The sequence below is a fragment of the Patiria miniata genome, unplaced genomic scaffold (assembly GCF_015706575.1).
Source record: "Patiria miniata isolate m_02_andy unplaced genomic scaffold, ASM1570657v1 HiC_scaffold_18, whole genome shotgun sequence".
Lineage (NCBI taxonomy): Eukaryota > Metazoa > Echinodermata > Asteroidea > Valvatida > Asterinidae > Patiria > Patiria miniata.
In genome coordinates this window covers 7762176-7785951 of record NW_024037056.1, presented here as the reverse complement: position 1 = coordinate 7785951, position 23776 = coordinate 7762176, and the positions used below count along the sequence as shown (strand labels likewise).

The window sequence follows — 23776 nt, the reverse complement described above, 5'->3', positions numbered from 1 at the left end:
TATTTTAGAGCTTTCTGACACATAATTTTGTGGACACCGCGAACCCAAACAACGGGTCTAGTCACAAGAAGAAAAAAATACGGGAGGCGCATGCGTGGAGTCCTTCTAAGCCAAGACCACAGAGAAAGACGCTTACCATACTCAGCTCAGAGAGTTCTACAAAGGACTGCACAGGGTTGGGTCAGCCCATCAGTGACGACTTCACTAAGTTTATAAAGCCCGAGAACCCTCGGATGTCTGATGATCTTTTTACTGGTGTAAAGAACTACAAGGAGGAGGTCCTAAAGTCTGTGTCTGACTTAGCTGACTAGCACATGGAGGAAGTGAAGAAGCTGACCAACCTAATGCTGCCACACCTGCAGACTCTTCTAGCCAGGCAGAGAAGGGACTATGGGATTGATGAGGAGGCCTTTCCAAATGGACTAGCCAGGCAGAGAAAAGACTATGGGATTGATAAGGAGGCCTTCCCAGTGGACTGTCCCATGAGCGACCAGCAGTAGCGGCGCCAGACTCTAAAAAAAAATAGGGAGGAGGGAACAATTGGGGGGGGGGGGGGCAAGGACATAGTTTTGGGGGCATTTAAATTTGTTTTTATTTCCTGTGTATACGCGCGTGCGTGCCCACTGTCAATGGTCGGCAAATAAACCACTAGAATAACTTAGAAATATATTCATTTTTATGAATGAATAATGCATCAAACCGCAGAATGGTGTGTAACAAATTAATTTTAACAAATGTACAAAGACGTCGGCTACACTATCTACGGCTGTAAGGGTGGCGTGTTTTGTCTAAAGTAGCGATGTTTATAATGCTTTCATTGGCCCAAATTGTGTCCATATTTTATGAATCTTAACAAGCGAAGAAAATAAACATAATTAATCAGTTTGTTGACAAAGTGTTGGGAGAAAGGGGGAGGGGGAGAAATTGGAGGCAAGGATAAAAAGGGGGGGGGGGAGAAATGCCCCCCCCCCACACCCAGCGCCGCCACTGGCGACCAGGCGAGTCACCGTTGATGAAACCTTAGTGCAAAACATTGGCATGGAGAGACATTAATGTGGCAAGGTGGACTACAGACTGAGAAGTTAGGCACATTGAATGCAGTCAGCAGGTCAGTTGTCTTGCAGAAGAGCAAGGAGCTGAGGGCTGGACAGATTCCCTCTTTCAGGGGATCCAAGGCAGCAGCCAAAGCTAAGCATCTTTCTGAATTCTTTCCATGCCACTGTGACTAAATGTTTCTTATTTGAAATAATGAATCTTAATTCACCATTACTCGTAGACAACAAGACTAGTCAGGGTATAAACGGCAGAATAGTCAAAAAAGGCCATTTTGGGGTTAATTTTGAATTTCAAGGGGTGGGGGTTATTATTTTAAGAGACACAGCGTTAGTTAAATTTGGTGTCAAAATTCTTGTATTGATAGTGTTAACCATTTCCCAGATGGACGTCTTCAAATTTTGACGGTGGACTTTACCACCCCTACTTTTTAATCTTAAATGTAAGGCACACAGCATGCATTGTGCACTCTAATTCAGAGACAATCCGTAACCCAGTTTTTCGTTCGGGGTCACGGATTCTTTGATATTAATATTCCACTGGACGGTCGACGATTCTTTGCGTGTAGGTCAGTCTTCCTCTGTGATTATCACCAAGTGCACCAAGTGGCGGGCCGATGTACCAACTGCCCAATTGGCGTCAAGGTCGCCGCAAACCGTCGTCTTGTGACCTTAGTAAGCCCTTCAATTCCGGGTTCTTTGTCTAGCGCCAAACCCGTCAACGTCTTTTCAATTCTTCAATTTCGGATGCTTTCTTCATAGCACATCCCACTTCTCATTATAATGTGCACACCGTCATTCTAAGATAACAAAGGTAAATGAAAGGGATGAGGGTTCGACGACCGGTCAGGTCCACAGTGGATGTGTTGATAGCCTAGCTTGCTGGTTTGATCCGTCGGGAAAACGCTTGCTGCTGACCGGGCGCTGTCATAGTGTCTTCTTCTGAGCCGCCGGTGTGCGTTGAACGATAGCTTGGACTCCACACGTATAGCGCCGACCTGTCGTCTGGGGTTGCAAGCAGTGGACATGAGGGAAGCCGCGAGGGAATCTGGCCGCCATGTTACCTCTGCATCGTCTTGCAGGCAGGGCAATTTGCAGCAACTGGCCGAAATAATAAGCTATGGTTTATTGCTACCCAGAGATCATTAAGAAATTAATATAGGCTAGGCCAAGCTGTGGCCAGCGACATCTAAAGTACAAGCATGCGCAGTGTGCTACGGCAGTGAGTGGTTTATTTTTCCCCTTATAAATTAATAAATGACAAATCTAATCGTTTCATGATATGAAATTAAAATAAGCCCCTGCCCTTACAACGCACTTAATTCGTTCATCGTCAACCATTTGGTAGCACTCGACGAACGTAAATAGGCTACAGAGCGCCCTCAATCGTTCATTGCCAGTTTGTCCCTAGCCAGTTTGTCCTTTTTATTGTCATAATGACGTCACCCATTGTACGGAAGTTTGGCTAAAGTTTACCTGTTAATTAAAAGCTTATACAAAATAAAGACAGCATGGTCGCTTTATGAGTGTGTGGATGAAGGAATTTATTTCACTGACCACCCGAAGCATAAAAGAGCTGTTTTTGATAAGTTTGTGTTCACTCTGTGTACATATTCGCCAACTTTCAAGACCAAAACGACACGAATGTACCCACGATAGAGCAGTTGAGGTTTCCCTTAATACATAATCATCAGCTTTTTGCAGATTCATAGACCACTGCATAATGTTGCCCCTAGCTGCAGACCTCGAGATCTATTGATCACCGGGCACGAAGACGAAGAGACGCTGCCAGGATCTGCGGGCGCAAATTCTCGAGACTGACCGCTCCGCCCGTCCGCCAGCCGCGGGTTCATCTGGAGTTCACCAGCCACCGCCGCCGTTCCACACGGCTCCGTGTAATATATTCATTCGCTATAAATACATCCTTAATGCTTGGCCGGACTTCAGGTATAATATGATTTATATAGGCTTCCTCCTCTTCTTGTCTGTTGTGCGTAAGGACTCTTTGGCGGGTGGTACTGCTGTACACTTAATACGATAACGCCGCACTTTCCAGGCCACAATGCATCATCGGGGTCGAATGGAGTGTTTATTGTCATGTTTTATTCAATTATTAAATCAATGAGTGTTCGAGGAAAAGTGAAGATGTAAAAAGCACGAAGACAGCCATTGGTACTTTTATGCAAGATTATATTTTATGATTAGGTATCTATGACATTGGCAGATATTTATCGCTATTTTGAAACAATGTGACATAATGTGAGAAAGTCCAGTACTTTTCCGTAAAGATCGACATTATTTTTCATCGTCATGACAACCACTTCCAAGATCTCTATTATACAACATAATCCTTGTCATCATTTTAAATGCAGTTATCACATTCGATACCTTTTTTATTGTTCCACTACATTACACAACTCTGCTACTGATTTCATCACCACAGAAAATAAATCAACAAAATGATTTCAAACGTGAGCTCCTCTTATATAAACGTAAATCGCATTCTTTCAAACTGTCCTTTAAAAAAAATGATGTATTATAGTACATGTATAAATCAAATAAGAACTTTTGCAATTTCATATAATTATCGGTGTCGTCGTGATTATCATCGTTATACTGAGTCATTATCGTTATCCTATTGTTGTCGCCATTAATCGTCGTTACAATCTTGTCATACTTGTCATGGATGTCATCATCATCACCATCTTCATTTTCATCCTCGCCATAATCGTTCCCCGACCATTTATCTTTCCCCGTTACCATTCATAAAACAATATGCAATTCTGTCACATTCACTCTTGTCTTCAATTATCTCTATCCTCGTGATCACTTAATAGCCTGTCTTCGATTCGTGAGCTGAGAAACCATTATAGAGTTTTGATCTGAAACCAAGACGGGGAAAAACAACACCCCACCTCTCTTCTTTCCTTCTAGTGCCAGACACCTAAGCGTTTCATCAACAGCTCCAGGCGCAATTTCATCACACTTGGCTATATAACCAGCCATTTGCATATTTCCAGTGCTCCGGTTAGCGATGACCTGCCGAGGTGTCCTCTATCCGACCCGGTCAACCCGAACCCTCCAGGCAAGAAGAAGCTTCGTCTTGACCCCCTTTCTTCTCCTTTTCCGTTTTGTCATGTGTTCAATAAGCCGCGCATATCGGTTTGACCGTGGCCACATATCTTGGCAGTATGACACTTTATAATAAGACCGCATCCCAACAGATTTGTTGTTATTAGCTGTTTCGGTTACACACCGAAACAGCCTTTGTTTTCGTTAAGATTTTTTTTTCTTTTTAGCTGTTTCGGTGACACACCGAAACAGCTCTTGTTTTCGTTAAGATTTTTTCTTTTTAGCTGTTTCGGTGTACACACCGAAACAGCTCTTGTTTCTGTTATTTTTTTTTAGCTGTTTCGGCGTACACACCGAAACAGCTCTTGTTTTCGTTAAGATTTTTTTTTTCTTTTTCTTTTTGGCTTTTCCGCAAAGTTGCGGAAAAGCCTTTGTTTCTCTACGAATTTTTTTCTTTTTTCTTTTTTTTTTTCCTCTTGGGACTTCCAACCAAAATGCCATAGACTTTGTGCACGTTTTTTCTAGCAAACACTTTTGGCATAAAACAAAGTCATATGACATCAAAACTTAACATAGTCACAGAACATATAGCAAAGGTCGTTCGCGAAGATAGACGTCATGATGACGTCATCATGGGTCACGTGACGTCATCATTCATGTGCATATTACAAAGTCCTATATCTACAGAACTGTTAGTCCGATTGAGTTGAAACTCGGTATGTAGGTAGATCGGGATGTGTTATAGACGAAAATTGAGGTGACGTCATCATGACGTCATCGTGTGATTTTATATAGATTTTTGAAGATTTGGACCTTTAAGCCATATCTCACTAACGCAATATGATAAATTCAAAATTCTTTTTGTATTAGGTTCGCTGGGCAATAGATAAATGCACAAAATTTGGAAAAATGTGTGACGTCATAATGACGTCAGCAAAAATGCGATTTTTTGAAAAACATATAAGGGAATGTCCGATCGTCTTGAAACTTGGTGGGTGGGTAGATAATAACACTAGTACACACAATCTTGAATGACGTCACGATGACGTCATCGGTCGATTTTTAAAGATTTTTTTAATATTGCCAATTTTATTCTGCTTAGAAAATTTAACACTTTTATCAATCCGATTTTTTTCAAACTTGGTACGGACTAAAACCACCATAAAATAATGAGCACTGCCAAGTATTGTTACGATGACGTCATCATTAGACATGTGACGTCATCGTTAACTTGTATATTTTAAGCCCCTATATCTCATGAACAGTACGTCAGGTTGGGTTGAAACTTGGTATGGGGGTAGGCCGGGATGTGTTACAAATAAATATTGAGGTGACGTCATCATGACGTCATCGTGTGATTTTATATAGATTTTTGAAGTTTTGGACCTTTAAACCATATATCACGAACCCAATATGTTAAATTTAAAATTCTTTTTGTATTAGGTTTGTAAGGCAATAGGTATATGTACAAAATTTTGAAAAATGTGTGACGTCATGATGATGTCATCAAATATGCGCTTTTTTGAAACACATATAAGATAATGTCCGATCGTCATGAAACTTGGTGGGTGGGTAGATAATAACACTAGTACACAACATCTGAAATCCGTCACGATGACGTCATCAGTAGATTTTTTTACGATTTTTTTAATATTGCCAATTTTATTCTGCTTACAAAATTTAACACTTTCATTAATCCGATTGTTTTCAAACTTGGTACAGACTAAAACCGCAATAAAATAATGAGCACTGCCAAGTATTGTTACAATGACGTCATCATTAGACATGTGACGTCATCGTTTGTATATTTTAAGCCCCTATCTCATCAACAGTAATTTAGATTGGGTTAAAACTTGGTATGGGGGCATGCCGGAATGTGTTACCAATAAATATTGAGGTGACGTCATAATGACGTCATCTTGTGATTATATATATATTTTATATATGACAAATGCAATATGCCAAAATCAAATTTCCATTTGAATGAGGTTTGTTAAACAAAACGTAAATGCACACAGTTTTGCACAAAACAGAAAAACATGACCTTAATTTAAAAAAAAACATAATGCGGAAAAGCCCTATGTTCTGTTGCAAACAGACATAGACCTCTAGTTCTTTTTTTTTTCTCCTTTTTCAGACTTTTTCCCCATAGGTTTAACACACGTTTCTTCTGGCAGTCCACTTTGCCACTTTTATAAATCCGATTGATTTCAGACTTGGTACATACTGAGACCACCACCCACAGATGGTCCTAGAAGAAATTTGTGATCGTGACGTCATCAGGTGTCAGGTTACGTCACATTAAAGATGCATTTTTCCCCATATTTTTTGTACACGTTTTAAAACACTCCAGTTTGGTATCTTCGTAAATCCGATCGACTTTAAACTTAATTTATAATTAGACTACCACCAACAAATGGTCCTAGAAGAAATTCGTGATCGTGACGTCATCAAGAGTCAGGTTACGTCACATTAAATATGCTTATTTCCCCATAGGGTTTGTACATGTTTTAAAACGCTCCATTTCGGCACTTTCGTAAATCTGATCGACGTTACACTTGGTACACACTTAGACCATCACCCACAAATAGTCCTTGAAGAAATTCGTGATCATGACGTCATCAGGTGTCACGTTACTTCACATTAAAGATGTACATTTTCCCCATAGGTTTTGTACACGTTTTAAAACGCTTCACTTTTTGGCACTTTCGTAAATTTGATCGACTTTATACTTGGTACACACTTAGACAACCACCCACGGATGGTCCTAGAAGAAATTCGTGATCGTGACGTCATCAGGTGTTTGGTTACATCACATTAAAGATGCATTTTTCCCCATAGGGTTTGTACACGTTTTAAAACACTCTACTTTGGCACTTTTGTAAATTATGCGATTGACGTTAGACCTGGTACACACTTATACTACCACCCACAGATAATCCTAGAAGAAATTCGTGATCGTACCAATGCCGAGATGGGTTATAGATGAAAATTCATGTGATGTCATCATCAAATGTCACGTGACGTCCCTTAAAGGGGCATTTTGTTCTGTAAAGGCCTATATTTACAGACCTATACGTTCGATTTGGTTATAACTTGACATGTACGTATAATGTGCTGTTATAGATGACAGTTTTAGTGACATCACTGATTGTTCATCACGTGCACAGATTATTTCGAATATCCGAAACAGCTTGTGTTTGTCCACAAACACATTTCTAGTTTCTCTTTTATTTTTCAGACTTTTTTCTCATAGGATAACACGTGTTTTCGTTCTACAAGTCACTTTTGGCTTTTTTTCAAATCCGATCGACTTCAAACCTGGCACACGCTTAGACCACCATCTGAAGATGTGCGCCGAAACTTTTCGTCATGCTGACGTTATCACGTGATTTATTATAGAATTTTGAATATTTAATTTTTCCCATAGACTTTGTACACAGAAATTTTAAAAAAAATGTCAATTTTCAGAGGGCATTTTCGACACTTTGCCAGTAAGTCATTTACACCAATCTTTGTCCAAGCAATGACCCTAATTCAAACATCATTGTGTAATGATGACGTCATGATGACGTCATCCGGTGTTTATTTATAGGCAATTAAATTGTGACAATTTTAATATTTAAAAATGCATAAGAAATCAACCGTACGCGTCCGCAGCATTCTGTTGCCGGCAAGTGGTAGAGTAGGTTGAGGTCTTTATATCATTCAGTGTGCGTAAAATCACATGGCCCTTGCTTCCGGTCGAAAGAGACCAAAACCGGAGGTGGCTTATTATTTAAAAGTGGTAATAGATATGAACTTGCTTTTAACTGTGTTAGTCTCTTGGCTGATAGTATTCTTCAAATCATCTACCGATGACGTCATGCAATCTTCGAGCGCCCTCTAGCGACAGGTTGAAAATTTTCAAAAATGTATTTTGAATAGATGTCTGTGGCGAAGTTTGTCGGAATCGCCTAAATATTGGTGTATATGATGACCTTGACCCACTTAAGACGTGTGCGAAGTTTAAGGTGTATGACGTCATCAGACCGGAAGTTATAATGAAAAGACCCTTTTTCCTTAGAAAAATCCTGAAAAATCAACCATGGCAGTTTTTATATTAGTTTTTACTTAAATTGTCTATTTTAGGGTAGGTCTAAAATATTTCAAAGCTTCGAGGCAATAAGCAAACTCGGACATGCCCTGCGCACGCTTAAAACTTCAGGTTGACAATAACTCTGCTTTAAAACATGCACAGTCCACAATGTACATGTACATGCACGTACGTTATACATATCGTATGTCAGTCAGCCCGCGCGCAGCGCACGTGTTGCTGAGGTCAAATCCTGTCCACAGTGACCGTTTTAGCCGATTTCCGGCTGACTGTGACAGATTTTATGCTCATGCATAGTCAGGGCCGTAAGATAGACACTTTTTGTATAGAATACGCATGTACATGTTCATTCGACCTGGATGAAACTCCTTTACGGCAGTCATTAATAAAACGGTCGAAACAGCTCAGTGTTTGTCCACAAACACATTTCTAGTCTTTTTTTTTCTTCTCCTTTTTCAGACTTTTTCTCCATAGGTTTTGTACACGTTTCTTCTACCAGTCCACTTTGGCACTTTTTGAAATCCGATTGATTTCAGACTTGGTACATACTTAGAACACCACCCACAGATGGACCTAGAAGAAATTTGTGATCGTGACGTCATCAGGTGTCAGGTTACGTCACATTAAAGATGCATTTTTCCCCATATGTTTTGTACACGTTTAAAAACACTCAAGTTTGGCATCTTCGTAAATCCGATCGTCTTTAGACTTAATACATACTTAGACTACCACCCACAAATGGTCCTAGACAAAATTTGTTATCGTGACGTCATCGGGGGTGAGGTTACGTCACATTAAAGATCCTTTTTTTCCCATAGGGTTTGTACACGTTTTAAAACATATCATTTCGGCAATTTCGTAAATCCGATCGACGTTAGACTTGGTACACACTTAGACCATTACCCACAGATAGTCCTAGAAGAAATTCGTGATCGTGTCGTCATCAAGTGTAATGTTACGTCACGTTAAAGATGTATTTTTTCCCCATAGGGTTTGTACACGTTTGAAAACACTCCACTTTGGCACTTTCGTAGATCCGATCGACGTCAGACTTGGTACATCCTTTGACTACCACCCACGGATGGTCGTGGAAGAAATTTGTGATCGTGCCGTCATCAGGTGTCACGTTACGTCACATTAAAGATGTACATTTCCCCCATAAGTTTTGTACACGTTTTTCTTCAAACCATACACTTTGGCACTTTCATATGTCTGATTGACTTTAGACTTGGCACACTAATAGACCAGCAGCCGAAGATGGTCCCCGATGATGTGTTACAGATGGAAATCGAAGTAACGTCATCATGACGTCATCACATTTCATGTGACGTCACATTAAAAGGGCATTTTCTTCGGCCTATATCTACAGAACCATAGGTCTGATTGGATTGTTACTTGACATGTACACATACCAGGATGTATTCAAGTGATGGCATCATCAAATGTCATGTGACGTCCATTAAAGGGGCACTTTTCTATTAAAGGCCTATATCTACAGAACTGTATGCTCGATTTGGTTGTAACTTGATATGTACCAATGTGCTGTTATATATGACATTTGTAGTGACGTCACTAATTGCTCATCACGTGCACAGTGTATTTCAAATATCCGAAACAGCTTGTGTTTGTCCACAAACACATTTCTAGTTAGCTGTTTCGGTGACACACCGAAACAGCTCTTGTTTTCGTTAAGATTTTTTTTAGCTGTTTCGGTAACACACCGAAACAGCTCTTGTTTTCGTTAAGATTTTTTTTTTTCTTTTTTTAGCTGTTTCGGTGTACACACCGAAACAGCTCTTGTTTTCGTTAAGATTTTTTTTTTCTTTTTTTTTTCTTTTTTTTCTCCTTTTTCAGCCTTTTTTTCCATAGGTTTAACACACGTTTATTCTACCAGTCCACTTTGGCACTTTTTAAAATCCGATTGATTCCAGACTTTGTACATACTTAGAACACTACCCACAGATGGTCCTAGAAGAAATTTGTGATCGTGACGTCATCAGGTGTCAGGTTACGTGACATTAAAGATGCATTTTTCCCCATATGTTTTGTACACGTTTTAGAACATTCCAGTTTGGCATCTTCGAAAATCCGATCGACTTAAGACTTGATTTATACTTAGACCACCACCCACAGATGGTCCTAGATGAAATTCGTGATCGTGACGTCATGAGGTGTCAGGTTACGTCACATTAAAGATGCATTTTCCCCATAGGGTTTGTACATGTTTTAAAACGCTCTATTTCGGCACTGTCGTAAATCCGATCGACGTTACACTTGGTACACACTTAGACCATCATCCACAGATGGTCCTCGAAGAAATTCGTGATCGTGACATCGTTAGGTGTTAGGTAACGTCACATTAAAAATGCATTTTCCCCATAGGGTCTGTACACGTTTTAAAACACTCCACTTTGGCATTTCGTAAATTCGATGTACTTTAGACTTGGAAAACACTTAGACCATCACCCACAGATGGTCCTAGAAGAAATTTGTGATCGTGACATCATGAGGTGTCAGGTTACTTCACATTAAAGATGCATTTTCCCCATAGGTTTTGTACACGTTTTTCTTCAATTCATAATTTGACACTAGATGTCTGATTGACTTTTCTCTTATCAGATGACATTCGAAGTGACTTCATCAAGTGTTCATCACGTGCACAGAGTATTTCAAATATCCGAAACAGCTTGTGTTTGTCCACAAACACATTTCTAGTTTTTTTTTTTCTTCTCCTTTTTCAGACTTTTTCTCCATAGGTTTAACACACGTTTCTTCTGGCAGTCCACTTTGCCACTTTTTTAAATCCGATTGATTTCAGACTTGGTACATACTTAGACCACCACCCACAGATGGTCCTAGAAGAAATTTGTGATCGTGACGTCATCAGGTGTCAGGTTACGTTACATTAAAGATGCATTTTTCCCCATATGTTTTGTACACGTTTTAAAACACTCCAGTTTGGCATTTTCGTAAATCCGATCGACTTTAAACTTAATTCATACTTAGACCACCACCCACAGATGGTTCTAGACGAAATTCGTGATCGTGACGTCATCAAGTGTCAGGTTACGTCACATTAAAGATGCATTTTTCCCCATAGGGTTTGTACATGTATTAAAACGCTCCATTTCGGCACTTTTGTAAATCCGATGGACGTTACACTTGGTACACACTTAGACCATCACCCACAGATGGTTCTTGAAGAAATTCGAGATCGTGACGTCATCAGGTGTCACGTTACTTCACATTAAAGATGCACATTTTCCCTATATGTTTTGTACACGTTTTAAAACGCTCCACCTTGGCACCTTCATAAATACGATCGACCTCAGACTTAATACATACTTAGACCACCACCCACAGATGGTCCAAGAAGAAATTTGTGATCGTGGCGTCATCAGGTGTTGGGTTACGTCACATTAAAGATGCGTTTTTTCCCCATATGTTTTGTACACGTTTTAAAACAATCCACTTTGGCACCTTCGTAAATCCGATCGACCTCAGTCTTGATACATACTTAGACCACCACCCACAGATGGTCCTAGAAGAAATTCGTGATCGTGACGTCATCAGGTGTTGGGTTACATCACATTAAAGATGTATTTTTCCCCATAGGGTTTGTACACGTTTTAAAACACTCTACTTTGGCACTTTTGTAAATTATGCGATCGACGTTAGACCTGGTACACACTTAGACTATCACCCACAGATGGTCCTAGAAGAAATTCGCGATCGTACCAATGCCGAGATGGGTTATAGACAAATTCATGTGATGTCATCATCAAATGTCATGTGACGTCCCTTAAAGGGGCATTTTGTTCTTTATAGGCCTATATTTACAGACTTACATTTTCGATTTGGTTATAACTTGACGTGTACGTATAATGTGCTGTTATAGATGACATTTTTAGTGACGTCACTGATTGTTCATGACGTGCACAGAGTATTTCGAATATCCGAAACAGCTTGTGTTTGTCCACAAACTCATCTCTAGTTTTTTTTTTTTTTTTTTTTTTTTTTTTTTTCTCCTTTTTCAGACTTTTTCTCCATAGGTTTAACACACGTTTCTTCTACCAGTCCACTTTGCCACTTTTTAAAATCCGATTGATTTCAGACTTGGTACATACTTAGACCACCACCCACAGATGGTCCTAGAAGAAATTTGTGATCGTGACGTCATCAGGTGTCAGGTTACGTCACATTAAAGATGCATTTCTCCCCATATGTTTTGTACACGTTTTAAAACACTCCAGTTTGTCATCTTCGTAAATCCGATCGACTTTTAACTTAATTCATATATAGACCACCACCCAGAGATGGACCTAGAAGAAATTCGTGATCGTGACGTTATCAAGTGTCAGGTTACGTCACATTAAAGATGCATTTTTCCCCATAGGGTTTGTACATGTTTTTAAACACTCCATTTCGGCACTTTCGTAAATCCGATCAACCTTACACTTGGTACACACTTAGGCCATCACCCACAAGTGGTCCTTGAAGAAATTCGTGATCGTGACGTCATCAGGTGTCACGTTACTTTACATTAAAGATGCACATTTTCCCCATAGGTTTTGTACACGTTTTAAAACGCTCCACTTTGTCACTTTCGTAAATGTGATCGACTATATACTTGGTACACACTTAGACCACTACCCATAGATGGTCCTAGAACAAATTCGTCATCATGGCGTCATGAGGTGTCAGGTTACATCACATTAAAGATGCATTATTTCCCTATTGGTTTTGTACACGTTTTTCTTCAAACTGAACTTCGGAAGTACAATTCTGATTGGGTTAAAACTTGGTATGCATATTCACATGGAGGTGTTATAGATGGAAATTAAAGTGACATTATCATCAAATGCCATGTGAAGTCCCTTAAAGGGGCATTTTATTCTTTTATAGGTCTATATCTACAGGACTAAAATGTTCGATTTGGTTGTAACTTGACATGTACATATTATAATATGCTAAATGACATTTATAGTGACGTCACTGATTGTTTATCCCGTGCTCAGAGTATTTCAAATATCCGAAACAGCTTGTGTTTGTCCACAAACACATCTCTAGTTTTTCTTTTTTTTTCTTCTCCTTTTTCAGACTTTTTCTCCATAGGTTTAACACACGTTTCTTCCACCAGTCCACTTTGCCACTTTTTCAAATCTGATTGATTTCAGACTCGATACATACTTAGACCAACACCCACAGATGGTCCTAGAAGAAATTTGTGACCGTGACCTCATCAGGTGTCGGGTTACGTCACATTAAAGATGCATTTTTCCCCATATGTTTTGTACACGTTTTAAAACACTCCACTTTGGCCTCTTCGTAAATCCGATCAACCTCAGACTTGATACATACTTAGACCACCACCCACAAATGGTCCTAGAAGAAATTTGTAATCGTGACGTTATCTGGTGTTGGGTTACGTCACATTAAAAAATGCATTTTTCCCCAAAGGGTTTGTACACGTTATAAAACACTCCACTTTGGCACTTTTGTAAATCCGATCGACGTCAGACTTGGTACACACTTAGACTACCACCCACAGATGGTCCTAGAAGAAATTTGTGATCGTGACGTCATCAGGTGTTGGGTTACGTCACATTAAAGATGCATTTTTCCCCATAGGGTTTGTACACGTTTTAAAACATTCTACTTTGGCACTTTCGTAAATCAGATCGACGTTAGACTTGGTACACACTTAGACTACCACCTACAGATGGTCCTAGAAGAAATTCGTGATCTTGACATTATCAGGTGTAAGGTTACTTCACTTTAAAGATGCATTTTTCCCCATAAGGTGTGTACACGTTTTTCTTCAAATCATACTTTGGCACTATATGTCTGATTGACTTTTCACTTGGCAGATGACATTCGAAGTGACTTCATCAAGTGTTCATAACATGCACAGAGTATTTCAAATATCCGAAACAGCTTGTGTTTGTCCACAAACACATTTCTAGTTTTTTTTTTTCTCCTTTTTCAGACTTTTTCTCCATAGGTTTAACACACGTTTCTTCCACCAGTCCACTTTGCCACTTTTTTAAATCCGATTGATTTCAGACTTGGTACATACTTAGACCACCACCCACAGATGGTCCTAGAAGAAATTTGTGATCGTGACGTCATCAGGTGTCAGGTTACGTCACATTAAAGATGCATTTTCCCCCATATGTTTTGTACACGTTTTAAAACACTCCAGTTTGGCATCTTCGTAAATCCGATCGACTTTAAACCTAATTCATACTTAGACCACCATCCACAGATGGTCCTAGACGAAATTCGTGATCGTGACGTCATCAAGTGTCGGGTTACGTCACATTAAAGATGCATTTTTCCCCCATAGGATTTGTACATGTTTTAAAACGCTCCATTTCGGCACTTTCATAAATCCGATCGACGTTACACTTGGTACACACTTAGTCCATCACCCACAGATGGTCCTTGAAGAAATTCGTGATCGTGACGTCATCAGGTGTCACGTTACTTCACATTAAAGATGCACATTTTCCCCATAGGTTTTGTACACGTTTTAAAACGCTCCAGTTTGGCATCTTCGTAAATCCAATCGACTTTATACTTGGTACACACCTAGACCACTACCCATAAAGGGTCCTACAAAAAATTCGTCATCGTGGCGTCATGAGGTGTCAGGTTACATCACATTAAAGATGCATTGTTTCCCTATTGGTTTTGTACACGTTTTTCTTCAAACTGAACTTCGGAAGTACTAGTCTGATTGGGTTAAAACTTGGTACATGTATGCATATTCACATGGATGTGTTATAGATGGAAATTGAAGTGACATCATCATCAAATGTCATGTGAAGTCCCTTAAAGAGGCATTCTATTCTCTTATAGGTCGATATCAACAGAACTAAAATGTTCAATTTGGTTGTAACTTGACATGTACATATTATAATGTGCTGTTATAGATGACATTTATAGTGACGTCACTGATTGTACATCCCGTGCTAAGAGTATTTCAGATTTTTTTCTCCATAGGTTTAACACACGTTTCTTCCACCAGTCTACTTTGCCACTTTTTAAAATCCGATTGATTTCAGACTTGGTACATACTTAGACCACCACCCACAGATGGTCCTAGAAGAAATTTGTGATCGTGACGTCATCAGGTGTCAGGTTACGTCACATTAAAGATGCATTTTCCCCCATATGTTTTGTACACGTTTTAAAACACTCCAGTTTGGCATCTTCGTAAATCCGATCGACTTTAAACTTAATTCATACTTAGACCACCACCCACAGATGGTCCTAGACGAAATTTGTGATCGTGACGTCATCAAGTGTCAGGTTACGTCACATTAAAGATGCGTTTTTCCCTATATGTTTTGTACACGTTTTAAAACACTCCAGTTTGGCATCTTCGTAAATCCGATCGACTTTAAACTTAATTCATACTTAGACCACCACCCACAGATGGTCTTAGACGAAATTCGTGATCGTGACATCATCAAGTGTCAGGTTACGTCACATTAAAGATGCATTTTTCCCCATAGAGTTTGTACACGTTTTAAAACACTCCACTTTGGCACTTTCGTAAATTTGATGTACTTTAGACTTGGCACACACTTAGACCATCCCCTACAGATGGTCCTAGAAGAAATTTGTGATCGTGACGTCATCAGGTGTTGGGTTACGTCACATTAAAGATGCATTTTTCCCCGTAGGGTTTGTACACGTTTTAAAACATTCTACTTTGGCACTTTCGTAAATCCGATCGACGTTAGACTTGGTACACACTTAGACTACCACCCACAGATGGTCCTAGAAGAAATTCATGATCGTGACATCATCAGGTGTAAGGTTACTTCACATTAAAGATTCATTTTTCTCCATAGGGTTTGTACACGTTCTTTTCTCCATAGGGTTTGTACACGTTCTTTTCTCCATAGGTTTTGTACACGTTCTTTTCTCCATAGGGTTTGTACACGTTCTTTTCTCCATAGGGTTTGTACACGTTCTTTTCTCAATAGGGTTTGTACACGTTCTTTTCTCCATAGGGTTTGTACACGTTCTTTTCTCCATAGGGTTTGTGCACGTTCTTTTCTCCATAGGCTTTGTACCCATGGGGTCGGACAACTCGACCGTTATCCAACTTGACATTTTGACAGCGTGCGCGTGCATGCCTTGCCGCCCTACAGCTGGCCAGGTCCCCGCGCACTCTACGCGGTACAGTCATGATGCCACAGATTTATGCGGCTTACGTAAATGTGACAAACTTGTAGTTGGGTATGTGAGTTGGGATAATCATGATTTATCAGAAGTTAACAACTTTAAAGAATTTCTTAAATGTTAATGTCGGATTTTCGGGGATTTGTTCAAGTGCGCCACGTTAGGAACACTGGAAAGAATTCCATATAAGCCTCCACCTCTATGGGCCATGACAGGAAACGTCAAAGTATTTTTAAAGAAATCTTGATTTTTTTCCCCCTCCTACATTTCCATTTCATCGTCAGATTTACAACTTTTGGTACTTTTCAAGTCATATCTAGGAAAATAACTGGAGTCCGTATATGGAATTCTTTCCAAGACGTTTTGTATTCTTGTCAGACCTCGCACACAACTGTGGCACTGTTAAAGTTGTTTGCTGCCCTCTAGTGTTTTAAATGATCTACCTATAATGAAACGTTCGCGATTGTCAGGATTATATTTCGAGGGGCAAAATTACATACAATCTGAGGAATCAATGTGTGCAGTTAAAAGGAGACAGTCATGTGACGAATGCAGGGGGCGGGATAAAAGGATATCATCAGAGCAGGGCAAAACTGGATACTAAGTGATGATTTGGGCAGTCATATATATGTATGCTGATAACGTTAAAAAAAAAATCAGAGGTGCTTAGTTAACTACATGTAAAGAATACAATATTCACATAGATGCACCCCCCCCCCATTGCACAACCATGCCCATTGCCTACCATGTGGGAAAAAATCATCCTTGTTTGCCATTCAAGTGTCAATAAAAATGACTTCACACTATTTTTCATTTGTTTACCAAGTAGTTTGCTTTACATAATCACTCTTAGAATCAGAGACATGTGTCCTGAATTACAAAATCTTACACAAGTCAGATGTAACTCGGACACCAAAATTTGACCCTAAATTTATGGAATCACCTGACACTTTGCACGCGCACCCGTTCCGAAACGCAAAGAAAAGAGGACTGCGCACACATTGAACCACGTGGATTTAGGACGTCTGACATAAATCGACTTCACACACTTGGCACACACGGCAAAAACTTAGAATCCCAACACAAAGGTTCTGGGTTCGATAGCCGCCGATGGCCACGTCAATCTTTTTCATTCAAAGACAGAAAAAAACACCGAAACAGCTTGGTGTTTGTTTACCTACAAACACAACGTCCGTCTAGTTTTTTGTTTTCTTTTCTTATGTTGGAATTAGCACGGGTGTGTGTGTGTTTGAGTATCTCAATTGTGGCGAGAGTAATTTGTTTGGCGGGGCCCTGGCTTAGCCTGGGCGGGCGCTGACGGCATGTTGTTGGCCATGATGATGTTGATTTGGTGATGTCTCGTTAAAACGTTGATGAAGAAAAACATGGTTGGATGGAAAGAGACTACTGGAGTCATGGCCGGGTCAGCTGCCTGTCTTCTATGAAACTAAGGGATGATTTCTAATTCTCTTTGACCCTGCAAACACTTAAGTGTTTTCCTTTGGACTTGTTTTTCCGTTTTGATTAATGAAATCCAGTTCGTTAAAACGAAAAGTATTTCTTTGTTTCGAGAGAATGAATGAAAATTTTTGATAAAATTTCGTTAGGCAAGATATTAAGGCCGATGATACGGACAGAATGATAGCGCCCTCTATAGAGAATGATTTCTTTATATGTTTATTTATTTGCTTTATTTTATTTTATCTTTATTTTATTTGCAATTGCCATTCACGTACACCAAACGAATTGTCTTTGGTCGAACATTTGTAAATTTGATTACAAATAATAACATTTTATTTTCCTGATAGAGTAACAAGCTCGATCGGATCTCGGAAGCTGCGGAGCCTGCGGGCCACGTTTTTTTCCCCAGGGGGTTAGGGGCAATAATATGAATAATTCAGTTTTTCCTTTGAATCATGGCAAGACATAGGTTCTCGTTCTCCTTTTCCCTTTTCCCTTAAAATTGAAATTATCTCAGTGATAAAATTGGAGAAGAAAAATAGTCGATGAAAATGAGCAGCGACGACGTGGATTCGAAACAGGGATCTTTGTATCCATAGCTCCTCTCGCCATCAACTAGGCTACTGTTACGTTCATTAAAATGCTTTAACGTAACTGAAATAACAACAATGCTGTTGCTGTCATTGTTCTGTTCTCATGAAAAAAAAAATAACTTTCCCATCGAAACTACTGAATTATTAATGAATTGGCCCTAACCGTCCTAGAAATAAAAATTACGCCTGCGGGCCAACCTTTGACCCCATAGCTGTAGGCCAGGTGAAGAGGTCACCATTGACATTTTTTAATGTTTGACCAAGGCCAACATGTTGACAGCGCTACTTTTGTCATTTTAGCTTCTTTGAAATGTAACCTATTTTGACCTTTAACCCCGTAACTGTAGGTGAGACGAAGAAGTCACCATGGACATGTTAAAATGTTTGACCAAGGCCAACATGTTGACAGTGCTACTTTTGAATTTGAGCTTATTTCAAATTTGGCCTATTTTGACCTTTTACCTCATAACTGTAGGTCAGACGAAGAGGTCACCATGGACTTTTTAATGTTCGACCAAGCTAGGCTAGCATGTTGACCGCTACTATTGTCACTTGAGCTTATTTCAAATTTAACGTTATTTTGACCTTGACCCCTGATGATCTTTGACCCCAGTTGGGTCATGTGGTATGTTGGGGCTGGGCTACTGATACTTTTGACAAAGTTTGGTTAAAATCGGTCAAAGTATGTAGGAGCAATAGACAATGTCAACGTTTGTTACTAACTAACTAACTTACTAACAAACTAACTAACTAACTAACTTACTCCCCTACTAACTAACATACTGACTAACGGTGAGACATAGTACATGTAGAGCTTACTGATCTCAATTTAAAGACTAGGTAGCGGATAAAGAGCGGCACAATGAACGAATTTGACGCCATATTGGTGAGACCGGTGAGACCGGCTGGTGATCTACAAAGGGCAAGTTGCCGTCTTTATAGACAGCATGATTTCTTTTGTAACATCGCGGTACACTTAACTTATATTTTGACCACCATCACTGACCAAGGTTTACAATTTTTCTAACGTCGTGGTTTACTTTTTTTTAATGCCGCAGTTCACTTTGTCGGCGTTTTGGAAATTATAATCACAACGGAAACGTGTCCTTTTTAAAACATCATAATTTGTGTACGTGACCAAAATGCGCGTCAGCTGTTGATACAACGCGCGCTGTATATACGCGAAATCAAAAAAGTGCATGTTGATTTGTTTTTTTTTAAACTACCGCTTTGTCTACGACATGACTGATTTGGCTCCGTGTTGTCTGGCCTCGGCTTGATCTCTGGCCACAGAATCATCTTAGAATCCTTTCATGTCCCAAACTGAATGGAAAAAGATGTTCATGTTTTTGAAACACTGAGGACATGGACCTGTACTGAGCCAGAGTCCCCAAGTTAACAGCCAAACAAAATCCGCTGAGCTGAAGCCAGATAAGAAGATGAAGGAAAACGCCAAATTGGGAAGAATGAAGAAATGTTTGGTTTTATGGTACGAGATCTAGTCCCTAATCTCCTTTTCTCCTATCCATCCATCGCTCAGTACCCAAGCTACGGAAACGGCGTCGGATAGAAGAGCTGGAAGCCGAGGTGCCAGTGGCCATCGGATACTGGGGCAAGCCCACGGCACTAGAGGGTGCCAAATATGATTTCCTCTGCATCCAAGCAACACTCAAATCCAACAAGCCTGATAGTCTTTCGTTCACTGAAGGTAGGGCTGTTTTCATTCGTCTCTGGTCCCACAAAATGAGTCCGAAGGATTTTTTTCTGTTTTTTCACCTCACGGTTTTTTTGTTTTTTGTTTAATTAGCAACAGAAAGATCAAACTCTACCTTTCAGTTACAAATCACGTTGACATCTTTATTATTATATTACGTTGGTAAAACTGTTAAATATTTTTTAATGCTTTTTCTATTTAGGAAATCTGTTGAAAAAGCCTCTTTGTCCAAAAATTATCTTGTACATCATTAAAGACTTATTTGTTGGGTTGGACAACATTTATTGTCATGCTTGCAAACGAGGACTTGTGAATCAATAGAACATGGCTATGTAACAAAGTGTGCCAACTTGATACGAAACACCATTGCCATTGATTTGCGTACTTAACGTTGCATTCCCCGTGCTTTTTACGAGTTTCATCCCAGAAAATAGATTCTTTTTTCTAATTTGTGTTGCTATTTTTCTAGCAATACAAAACTAAACCAGTAGTGAATGAGACAATGACCGATAATAATTGGCTCACGTTTAGTTATGAAAATTTACTTTACAATTTATTGGCTGCCAGACAATATAATTCCGTTGGCTGGTTCCCGCCCTACGATCAGTATCGATAATGTCCGGTCTGCTCGCTAAGCGGATCTGTTTGTTCCCAAAACAAAAACCTGTTTTTCAGAGTGTTTTAATAAGACGTTCCAAAAAGAAAAAAAATGAGGGGTTTTTGGTTGGAATAACAACATAAGCTAAAAGTTGGAAAATTATTTATAGAAAAAAAATCATCGAATTTCTTGAGGAGCACGGGACACGCAAATTTAATTCGCAATTATAGTAGGCAACATGAAATGTTATCCCATACGTAGTAGTAGGCCTATTTCAGTTTCCAATTCTCTGCAAGATCAATGCAAATGGAGATCTAGCATAGTTCACATGGTGTGCCAGGTGGTTTTCACACCGGTACCACAGTGACTGTGTCAACCTGCATGATCATTTACATTTGAAAATGACAAAAGGTGGAACGATATTGTTTTCATCACATCAGTAGTTGAATCTTTTGGGGCGTTTTAATGATTGCCTGAGGGGAGCAAAAATTAAAGCCCGAGTTGTCTGGTACCTTCATGCACTTGACTGAAAGTATCAGTTCCCTCAGAATTTATGGTAGATTCCGGAAGTGACGTGGTAACGGCCCGGCAAGAGATCTTGGACCAGCTGGACCTGCAGTTGATTGGTACAATTCAGAGCCGGGGCGTCCACACAACGGTGGAGAAACAGCTGTACAAGGCGATACTGCGCATCGGCAAACAAGAAGCAGAGATAGAGGTAAGCCGGAGGGCGCTGTACAATGAGCGCTGTAACCACTCCAACTAGCGCAATAGCTGGCACTCAAAGTTAGTTTAATGCACTTGCATTTAACTGTGTAGTTTTTATTATTTAAAACTGGTCAGCACTTTAAAAACGAAATCGAAATCTTCTCACCTTCATTTTGTTCCAGTTGGAAAATGGAAACAATGAAGGAAGCAAAAGAATTCCGCCATCCCGTTAGGACGTTTATTAAACTAAAAAGCAAGACTACAAATTGTGATTTTTTTTAACGTGCTCGTGAGTAAAACGAGTGAGTCTTTCTGAACGTCTTGCCTTTGTAAAAGCAAAAAGTAAAAATTGTATTGGTAACTGTATCGGTATTGCTAATACTTCAGGTCATGCCCGAACCGTACGAGTCCATAGGCAACCGCGTCATGAGACATTTCCGTCACGTGATCGACAGCACGGTGCACTATTGGCTGCAGGGCAACCGACTGGAGCCAGGCGAGTCATCAGGTCAAGGGTCCGGGTCGGCTCTAGGTAGCACGAGCGGGGAGCACACGTCACATAGCACGCCCGAGCTGACGGGCGAGTCTGCATCTGGAGCGGAGTCTAAAGATGGATCGTCACCGGAGGAGTTGATGAAACAAGAGAAGACGGAACGAGAGAGGGGAGAAAAGGTGGGGGAGGAGGAAAAAGAAGCCGAGGGAGAAGATTCCTCATCGACCTCATCCTCAGAGAAATCACCATGACGTCACAGGTCAGGTTCAAACGTGAATCTATGAAGGTTCAACATGCATGCCAACAGGAAGACATCACACTGATGTGGTAATGCATTGGTGGTCACTAGTTTGCATGGTAGGCTGTTCTTCACAGCCACTTTACAAATTCTATCATCAGTGTATGACTTTTGCTTTTTGTATGAGTTTATTTTCGACTTCTGCCGCTATATTGTTCGATGAATTTTATTTTTCTATGATTTAAATTCTCACAAGTAGATCAAATGAAGCCATCTCAAAAAAATACCTCAGCATTTTTAAACTCTTTGAAAATTGAAAGGGGGGCTGAGTATTCCTTTGTACATTAAATGTCCCATGTAATAAACATTGTGAATCATTTATTTCTTTGATAGTCTGTGTTAGGAAAACACTAGCTCCCAACTTAAATCCATAGTTCAAAATGTCATCGTACCTGTCATTGATAAATGATGTTAATAACCGTCTCACCAACAAAACATGCCATTTACAAGTACGGTTTCCAGAAGGAAATTCTCCCTTAATGGCTCAATTTAATGGAGCCGCTTCGCCCAAAAAATCCCTAAAATTACCTTTGCACGTCCACATGCCGAGCAAAACAAGAATCAGTTACACAAGAAATAAACATGACACAATGAAGAAAAAATATAAAAAATGAAATATTTCGTTGGTAACCCATTTGACTTTGCGCAATTGGGTTAGCAGCTTCACGAAAAACACGCACAATGTTTGCGGAGTGTACGAACCGTGTTTTTTTCCCTACGAAAACGTATGTTCGATTTCTTGTATACTGGTGATAAATCTACGTTTGCCTCACAGATGAAGGGCTATCCCACCTTATTTGGTGCCAGACTTTAGCACATCCCGTGTGTACCTTTCTCTTTGGTAAACGGTGTGCCAGTCGATTATACGTCTGTTGCCAAACTTGGTTGCCTCCAAAAAGCTCCGCAGAAAAGATACCCATGTGATGTAACCGACAATAAGCTCACAGTTTTCCAAATCAAACCAAACTATATATTTACAGAAGATCCAGAAAAACTCAGTGAGGAGACTCAAGTGGTAATAATAATGATGTAGGTCACTGTGTAATTAGCCATGCATACAAAGCGGTTTCCTAGGTGACTGCTAAGCAGTAACCTTCTAATAATATAGTTTCAATTTAGCAGTGAAAAAAAAACACCTTTCTAGCCCATTGTGGTTCGCTGACCATTTCCTCTCATTGTTTTGTTTTAGAGCAAAATTGTCAAGCCGCTTTACTTGGTTTGAACACGTCCATTGCTGATGGAAACACCAGAGGTCGGCTTTTCACACACAGTGTTTTATTTTCGTCACTCCGGAATTTTTTTAAAACACTGTTTGCAAAATCACCATTCCCATCGTATACGAACTGGCGTCCCAAAAAAAGACTCTGTATTAGGCTGCATTAACTGGATGTTAACGACTGATCCCTGTTAATGGTTTAGAATGTAATGACATTTGAAATGAATGCCTTATATTTGTGTGTCGTGTAATCTTCGTATACTTTTTTTTTTTAAG

General features: G+C 39.8%; 1 protein-coding gene across 1 annotated transcript; it reads left to right on the top strand.

Moving 5' to 3' along the window:
* The first annotated feature begins 314 nt into the window (after positions 1 to 314).
* Positions 315 to 22605, top strand: LOC119725085. The gene is made up of 4 exons (XM_038196447.1): positions 315 to 477; positions 20014 to 20181; positions 21334 to 21503; positions 21881 to 22605. Exons 1-4 carry the CDS (start codon positions 315 to 317, stop codon positions 22235 to 22237), a joined length of 858 nt encoding a protein of 285 aa, XP_038052375.1. The 3' UTR covers positions 22238 to 22605.
* The last annotated feature ends 1171 nt before the right edge of the window (positions 22606 to 23776 follow it).

What these genes read in the sequence shown, in the direction of transcription:
- LOC119725085 (XM_038196447.1), top strand. Translation starts at nt 315, where the DNA reads ATGGAGGAAGTGAAGAAGCTGACCAACCTAATGCTGCCACACCTGCAG. An exon ending in GGAGGCCTTCCCAGTGGACT is followed by an intron (nt 478 to 20,013) that starts GTCCCATGAGCG and finishes TCCATCGCTCAG; the next exon opens with TACCCAAGCTACGGAAACGG. An exon ending in TAGTCTTTCGTTCACTGAAG is followed by an intron (nt 20,182 to 21,333) that starts GTAGGGCTGTTT and finishes CAGTTCCCTCAG; the next exon opens with AATTTATGGTAGATTCCGGA.